The sequence below is a fragment of the Vanellus vanellus genome (assembly GCF_965231255.1).
Source record: "Vanellus vanellus genome assembly, chromosome: 6".
Lineage (NCBI taxonomy): Eukaryota > Metazoa > Chordata > Aves > Charadriiformes > Charadriidae > Vanellus > Vanellus vanellus.
Window position 1 is genome coordinate 19069174 of NC_138911.1, and position 8820 is coordinate 19077993.

Here is an 8820-nt window from a genome sequence, read left to right on the forward strand (position 1 = left end):
CATCTTCCATTAGCATGGCTCAAGCTTTGAACATGTTAAGTATTTCTTGGAAAATCATGCAATCATAGAATCATAGAATGGTTTAGGTTGGAAAGGACCTTGAAGATCATCAAGTTCCAACCCCCTTGCCATAGGCAGGGATGCCTACCACTAGACCAGGTTGCCCAAGGCCATGTCCAGCCTGGCCTTGAACACATCCAGAAAATAACATGCATGTTTGTGGTTCTTGTATTCATAAATAGATGGCTGCATTTGCATACATTTGTGCAATAATAATTCAGTAATTATAGTGATATTAAAAATATATATATCTGTCAAACATGTCTCTCAAATGTGATCTCTCACTGTCTAATGCAACATGTCCCTATCCTAGTACTACACTGCAGTGCTGCAAAGGGTACAACATAGTAATTCACATTTTTAAACACCTGTAGTATTTGAATTTGATTGTCTCCTTTAATTGATTGGTCTTGTAGTTGGACTACCTATATCTAAACTTAAATTTTTGCTCCCAAGTGTGAGGAGAAAACAGAAATGTAAGCATCCTCTAAAAATGTGTAATCAAGGAACTTCAGCTGATAAGTAGTTCCTCATTTCTTTTTGAGTGGTAATTGGTAATTTTCCCCTGTCTTCAAAATGTTCAGGTAATGCACCTAAAAAAACAAGTGTGAGAAAGGGAGTATATTACCATGATCTGCATTTAGATGAGAAGGAGGCACCAGGAGCATAAGTTTCACCTTCATAGGTACAGTGGCATTCTTTACGGGGAATACAGCCAGCACCATTAATGTCATCAAATACCATTCCTAGGGAAAGAAATGGTCTGTTACTCATTCTGTGCATTGCAGAGCCTGCTTTTATACACATATCTGGAAGATGCCTGAAAGCATGTTCCATTTCTTCTGTATTACACAGAAAATGAATAGAAAGTACCTTAAAATAATAGGATGCCAGCTATGTAGGGATTGAAGGGCTATATTCCATTGAACCCTATCTAAAATCTTAGGTTGATCAAAAGAGACCTCTAGGGAAATACCTTTCTGTTATGGACTTCATGAGATTGGAATTGGGATTGAAGTCACTAGATAATGAGGTGGAATAGATGAACCATTTGTAAGACTGCCCAGGGACATATTTGTACAGTAACTATTTTTATACCCAAAGTATATCTAAGAGATATAGTATATCTAAGAGAAGTCAATGCTACTATACAAACAAGCAATGGTGAATTCTGTGAGACATCATGGAGGATGGGCAGAAGAGCTGCAAGGGGTGAAGATCCCACCATGCAGTCACTCACAGGAGCAACAATCCTCAGCCCCACAAGTAAGTGTACACAAAGAGAACACATTTGCATTATTTGTCATGTACTGATATTCAGTCCTCATGCATAATTCTGTGAAGCACCAGATTTTACACGCTGCCTAGTGCTCTGTCAGCTCCTTGTTTAGACGCGCAGCACTGGACAGGAAGGGTTTGGTAATCTGGGGAATCAGATGCAGCTTTGCTAACACCAGGAGTTATCATTGTGGGCAAAATGTGATTAAACATTACATACTTTCTGTGAACTGAATATGGATGCTGAGAATAGAAGACTTATTGTTAGGAGCAAAGTATCTTATTTCAGTCATTATGGACATGTCTCAGGCATGTTTGTTGTTTAAAAGGGCATTTTTAGTAATCTGAATAGAAATGGTTCATGTGTATCAAGGAAGAAATGTAGTTATAACTTTGATGATAATAACAGCAACAACATGATGAGAAAGATACAAAGTAGGGAAGTTGTTAAATGTGTACAGGTAAATGTTCTAGCCGTTTTGGCTATGAGAAAAGGGCAGGAAATAAGCTTGCCTGGAGGACAGACGCAGCCATCTGTACAATGGTCTTCACAAAGTGCAGATCGTTCTGGGTTGCTGCACGTGTCAGAGCAGGGGGAGCCACACTCCTGATGTTGCATGTTGAAAGGACATAACTTGGCTGAAAGTAGAAAAAATATTATAATGCTGACTTTTCCTTTGAAATATTGTGAAAACAGTATTTGCAATTTAGGATGTTTTCTGTGAAAATATATAATGGGGAATCCTGATCCAAGTGGGGGCTACAACATTTTAGACTTTCTGATATATATTGAAAACCCTTAGTAATGCAAAAATCCTCTAAACCTCCATATTCCCAAAGTCTTGAGTATGCTCAAGTTAAAAACTTACATGGACTTTTAAACAGCTGTATTCTTCAGGAAAAAAAAACCCACATATTTGAAATTTACTAGATATGGGTAGTAAGCCCAGGTGAAAGCCCCTTCCTGAGATACTTACGACACAGTTCTGAGGTTCTCCAGTTCAGAGGCTGTCCACCTGCATGAGCACACTGACGGGAGTATTCAGCAAAGGTGTTGCACATGCAGAAGTCAGCCATAGAGCTATCACAGTGGCATAGGTCTTGTACGCAAGTTTCAATGTAGTCCTGAACATTCACAAGTGCATTACAGCTTTTAAATGCTTTACTGGTTAATACCGTTTCACAGATAGAAGCCTAGGAGGGAAAATAGAGAAGGTAAAAAAAGTGTTGAGAAAATGTGAAACTAATTATTTAAGGCACATAGCAGAACAAACCAAAGGTCCAGCTGGTCAAGAAGCCTGTCCAACATATAAGCAGATGTTTAGGGAAAAGTATAACAGTAGGGGAAGTACACATGGAGCTTCTTCGATTAACTCCCATATTTTCCTATATCTTGAGTTACTTTCAGCTCAGGTGACTTCCCAAGCATTATATGGATTCTTTGTATTAAGACATCCTCAGGGAATTTCTCTTTCATGAAAATATCCAGTCTTGTCTTGGAAGGGAATACAACCTTTTAGCATTCACTTTAGCAAAGAATAAAAAATTAAATTTGGAAAAATTTTCTTTCCAGACCTACAGTTGGAGTCATATTTGTGCTATATTTTTTTTCCAATTCTAACAAATTTTCTCCAAAGACAGGAAGAATGTATTTTACACTGAGAATACGTATTTTGAGAGAAAGGTTCTTACAAATTCAGCTGAGCAGTTCACCAGAACAGCAGGAAGAATAGGATCAGCACACTGCTCTGTGGGTCCATCAATTTTCTGCCTATTCCCAAACTGTATGGGAGTCAGTTTTGTCTCTGTAAAAAACAGTCCAAATATTAGACTAATATTTACTGGTTTACTGGCTTTTGCATGGACATATTTTCTTTTGTGACACTACCCACTATGATATGAACAGTGATTACCAAATAATATCACTATAATATGAAAGGCAAAAGGAGATGAAGAAGGTATACAAGGAACTGGATCCTAACTATTAAAAACAAGTAGAAAGTTGCATGTGGCAGGTCTTAAAACATCTAATAGTAATGGAAGCAGCCTAATACATCTCAAAGCCCTGACTCTATACATAACTGACATACATAAAGGAGTATTGCTAGTTTTCTAGTTAATATGACCCACAATGTAAGTTACAGTATACTGCTAAAAGAAAGAAAAACAAAGCACCAACACTTAATAATGCATTTTATTACTTACTCTCTGAAATAAATTCATTGCTAATTGGAATTCCATTGAAGTCCCCACAAAGTCCACAAGTTTGATTGGCATATTTCTTATCTAATTCCACCTAAAAGAAACGAGGAAAGAGAGCTTAGGTTCATAGTAATGTCAGCCTTGATGGTTAGGAACACAGCATACATAAATGTTGCTTATCTACTTAAAATTTGACATATGTATGTTGTGCAGACTGTCGTGTGGTAACAAGGTAGGCACCATTCGGAAGGTCAGTGACCACCAAGAAAAGCTTGGTCTTATTCTAGCCCTGAGGCTGTGAACATTAGTGCATTGCCAGTTCTGGAATCTGAGGAGTACTTCACTGTGAGGTGGGGACGTGATAATTGGGGGTCTATTGATCCTGAGCTTAGCTTGGTGGAAAAAAAAAGGGAAATTGGGAGAAGACTGGAAGACAGAACAACACACTAAAAATGGACACAAATCCAAAAGTAATGCCTGCCTGGCTGATGAAGACTGCAGAGATGGAAACAGACTATTTTTAAAACACAGTCTTTCTGCCATGTTTTGGATGTTTTCTTACCAGGAGGGCATCCTCTTCATTCCAAAGGAAGGTCAGTCCTAACTTGGCAGAAACTTTCAGATAGCTGTTACTTCTCTCTATCAAGACTCCCATATGGCTGTAGGGCATCTGAACCCTGGGGAAAGATCACTGCAATTCAGAGGGGGTAGGGACAGAATATCCATTGAATATCCACACTGATATCCTTTCTCATTCTCTTTGAGAAGCTTCAACATGCATAGGTGATGAAATTAGTCAGAGCGGTAACTAAATACAGACAACGTGAGCTTGTCAGATTTTGGCTGTTTCCTATGCAATTGCTTCTCATTGTGCAAATGGATCAGCCTTGTTTTCCCTGCTGTTCCTTTTGGCTATCTCCTTTAACGGTGTTTTGTTAGGTAAAATCTTGGCATGTGTCTTTGGTTGTATTGTTCAAAAAAGTGCTGGGAGGTTCTGTTTTGCAGGCAGTATGCTTCAGGATATTGCTATTTACTCATTAAAACCCTTGATAATAAAAGGATATACTCTTTAGGCTTTCTGTGACATGAGTGCCATTCACAAAGGTGTACCCAAGATAACCTTTAGACTAGCTCGTTATATGTAGCTGCTATAATACACAACTCACTGTGGGATAGCTGCCCAAATATTTACCCAGCCTTTTGGACAGGTTTCACACCCTATACCAAAGTCAGTGCTACCATTGCTACATAGATTGCAAGTTTCCAGACTAGCTAATTTTAAATGAGCACAGGTACAAGCTGCAGTCACTGCTTGACTGCATGCTGTTCAGTGCAAGGACAAAAGCCATCAAAACTTCCTCTCGAGGATCCTGTTCTGGTAAAATTAATGGAAAGTAGAAACTTAAAGGGTGTAAAAACCTAACACTTTGACTAAAGCCAGCTTATAGACTCAATTGGATATATATACACACAATTGTAGCAGTGGGGCAGCATCTGGGATATAGCTCATCTGAACAAAATGGACACAGGAATAACCTGCAGAAGTGGCGCTTAGCTCACTGTCAGGCCCTCTTAATTTTGTTGATACTTCAGGAAGGACCTGAGCCCTCCAGCTGCTTGGGAGCAATGTGAAATCAGATGAGGGAAAGGGATGCTTGCTCAAAGAGCCCACTGGGAGCAAAAGCAGTTATGAAGGTTACAAGTTATGAACATACAATTTGCCATCAAGCCTGACAGAGCGATTGGTGAGTTCAATCAGTGCTCCTTCCAGCTTCATGATGATGTGAGTGACCATGGTAGTATTTTCCACCATTGTACGCCTAATCTGGATGTTGAAGTCCTCATAGGGAGATTTGCAGTTGGATGCAAAGATGTAATTGCAGGCCCCAGGGAAGTAAAAGATGTCCCCATCAAAGGTCTTGAAGTGGAAGTTACCCCATGTGCTGCACACACGACCATTGTGAGAGGGGTTGCCAGCTGTGGATTCAAAATAAGCAGTAAGAATTTCCTGTAATTTTCTGCAGATACCCTCCCTGTAGTTGCTTTTCCCCTTTTATTTCTTTCACTAGCCTCTGTCCAAAAAGCCCATCTTCTGTTTCGCTTCCTGTTATATATTTCGTTCAGTTATCTTTTGTGTTTAAGCTGTTTTGCATAGGGATATGGGGCCTGAGATCAGAAGAAACCGCCCAGGTCACTATGTCCAATGCTCTGGTTCTGCCGACAGCCATATTCTATAAATCCTTTCCTAAATGTATGAAGTTCTAAAGTTGCACTATAAAACCAACTTAAAACTAGCTGGTACTCCTACCAGGGAAGGCCACTCATAACCACACCCTTTGAATGGCTGAAAGACTTTTGCCAGCATCTTCCAAAAAGTTTTCCTGTCTCATGTATGCCTGGATGTTCTTGTGCCAGTAATACACTTCACCTTGCAGGGGTTCCACCCCTCTGCTCCTCCCCCCACCCATGATAGAAATCACTTATCTCTCTTCAGTCTTCATTTCCTTACAAGCGGGCTCTCCTATCTCCCTGATTATCCTCACAGTCCCTCTCTGTGTCTCTTCCAGACTTACACTCACCCTGCTTGAACATGGCTAGTCAGAATTGTACCCTATGCCCTAGATAATGTGTCTCACCAGTGCTTCGAACAGATTAATATTTCCCTCTTTTTACTGGAAATATTGTGTATGATTTATCCCAGTATTGTTTTTTATATATATAAAATATAAGGGGGGTTAAAATCTTTTTTTTTTTTTTTACAGCTGCACCATATTAACAAAATGCAGGCTGAGTACTGGGGTTACATTTAGATTATCCTCGTTACCTGATGAACTGACTATATTTCTTGTTCACTTTTTATTTTATGATGCAAAAGGATCTTTCTCCATTTGTTAATCTCTTCAGTCACTCCATGGTCTACCTCTGTGATCAACAAGAACACAGATATCTGAGCCATTTTTTTAACTTACCCTTTACTTTAAGTGTGTTTTGAAGAGGTAGAATGATTGTCACTTCATGGGATTTTGAAGCTGGTGGGAAGTCTAAGGGGAAAAAAACAACCAGGTTTAATCTTATTAGAAGTTCTAAAAAATGGATAGAGGTTGCCTAGTCTCTTTAGCGATTAACATTTTCTAATGCTACTTAGACTCTAGGCAGAAGTTTCCACAAGGTTTTCTTGGCGTTTTTTTACACAGTGCTTGGTGTTCTGTCTTCCTATATATTTCACTAACAGCCACATCCCAAAGACCACGCTCTTTGGCTGTAGTACTTTCCTTCCATGATTTGTTCAAGGCTCCCACCTGATGCTGGACCTGATGTTCTGAACTCAAAAGCATCAATATGATCCTTAGAGCACAGTGTTGTGGTAGTGATGCAGAACAAGCAGTGCTAATGTCTATGTCTGAACCTTTGCCTTTCAATACACTTAGAAGCAGAAAGTTACTGAAGAATATTAGAAGCTGAGGATGAGAAACTGGAGCTGGGTTTTTTTTCTGAAGCTCATATCTTTCTTTGTGCTGAGACATGCACTTTTGCACAACCAACTCTAAGCAGATTTTTTTTTAAAAGCAGTTTAAATTCTGTGAAACTTTCATTATGTGCTTTTCATGCAAAGACTGCTATTGGTAAGATCCAGCTCTAAATTTTTTATGTCCAAATCCAATGTTTTCTCTTTGGATTCAGCTATGAAAGGGAAAGAGTACTTAGAGAACCTGCAATATGATTTTCTTAACATGAGAGTCTGAGGAACTGATGCAATTTCTCCCTCGAAAGTATTAAAATAGTAGAACTTGATGGCTTCCAAACTGTAGATTATGCAATATCAGCCATTGACTTCTGCATTTAGGCCAAAAAATATCACTAAGACAAATACAGGTTTTCGAAAGACAACCTCATTTAGTCTTGATGTAAGGATTTTAAGGGAAACCACACATATTACCTTTCTTGAAAATCTGTTCCAATAATTATATGCACTCACTATTCTTAAATAATTTGGGGTACACTTCCAGTTTGGGTTTATCACTATTTTAATTTCCAACTAGTGACCCCACACATTAGACATTTCAGGGCAGGCTTAATGATTAATTATTTGAGCCTGTCATCACTAATATACCCTTCAGTGTTGTATCCTTCCACCCTCATTTTGTTCGTACAGTTATGAGTCATGCCCGATCTTGTAGTGCTTAATTATTCTAATGTTTAAGGTAGTTACAGTTTTCTTATTCTCTTGTGAGTGATACAGTCATCTTGACACAGCATAAAAAATGTATCTGTTATTGCCTACTATCAGGTGCCTTTGTCATATGTATGTACGCACACACCTCTTCTGAAAATACACTTTTGGATAGAAGGTATGTACCTTTCATGAAGTTAAAGATTAGATAGCTACATCACATCAGTAGACCAGATCCACTGGGCCAGATGTAAGAGGAAGTCCTCCAGTTTAGAGCAGTCAGAGATTGGCTGAGGTTGTATATATTGTACAGAGTATTTATCTCTTTTTATTATGTGGGGGGGGATGGGGGGGGGAGCAGCAGGGGAGAGAAGGGAAAGTATGTTCTAGTCAGGAATAAGATGACCTGGGACAAAATCTTAGAAGTAGATCAGCATTAAAATACTTACATTTTGGCCGCTGCAGGGTGGATGGAGAAACATAATTTGATTTTATTTGTTGTTCATCATCCTGGGCTTGAACTGCATCAGGAAGAGTGGAGGAGGAAAATGTTAATGTGCAGTTTTCTTGAGGGAACTCATCATTTCTCAGTTATATCTCTTTAAACATGCAACAGTCAGTATATCAAAAATCAGCAAAGCTATGTTCATGTACAGGAGGTCAGATTTGTATCAGGACTAGTGCTACATGCAACCATGATGGCCATATACCACTCATTCAGCTTGCTTTGGGTTTTGTTTGGTTTTTTTTTCTTGCTAATAAATTACTGCAGGGGAGCCATTTAAAACATGCCTGTGATAATTTGAGCAAATCCTTATTCTGTTATTGTCACAATACCTCTGGATGTCCTTTTAAGCTTTTCACATAGAGGACTTTTCTTAATTTTATGATCCCTGTGTGCTTTAAGTGTCAGTAAAACCCTTTATCTAACTAGAGTGCTTTAAAAATAGGTCCCTTTTGTGCAGGAATAATTCATTTTCGAGTTAGAGGACTGATCTCTGACCTCTTACTGAAAGCCAAAGTTACTCCGTATTTTACAGTTTCAAGCACTTTTTGTAATAAGCAACAGAAGGAAAATAAACACACAAGCCACACTGAAAGAAATCAGT

At 38.8% G+C, this 8820-nt stretch overlaps 1 protein-coding gene across 1 annotated transcript in view; it reads right to left on the bottom strand.

Moving 5' to 3' along the window:
• LOC309673319 (mucin-2-like) overlaps positions 1-6132 on the bottom strand; it is a gene marked incomplete at both ends in the record, with an annotated part of 52627 nt that extends 46495 nt beyond the window's left edge. The window contains 8 exons of the mRNA XM_082485062.1: positions 689-806; positions 1852-1977; positions 2316-2532; positions 3031-3143; positions 3544-3634; positions 4103-4217; positions 5256-5517; positions 6120-6132. Coding sequence (XP_082341188.1) covers positions 689-806; positions 1852-1977; positions 2316-2532; positions 3031-3143; positions 3544-3634; positions 4103-4217; positions 5256-5517; positions 6120-6132 — 1055 coding nt within the window. The remainder of the gene's footprint in view (positions 1-688; positions 807-1851; positions 1978-2315; positions 2533-3030; positions 3144-3543; positions 3635-4102; positions 4218-5255; positions 5518-6119) is intronic.
• Positions 6133-8820: the final 2688 nt, after the last annotated feature.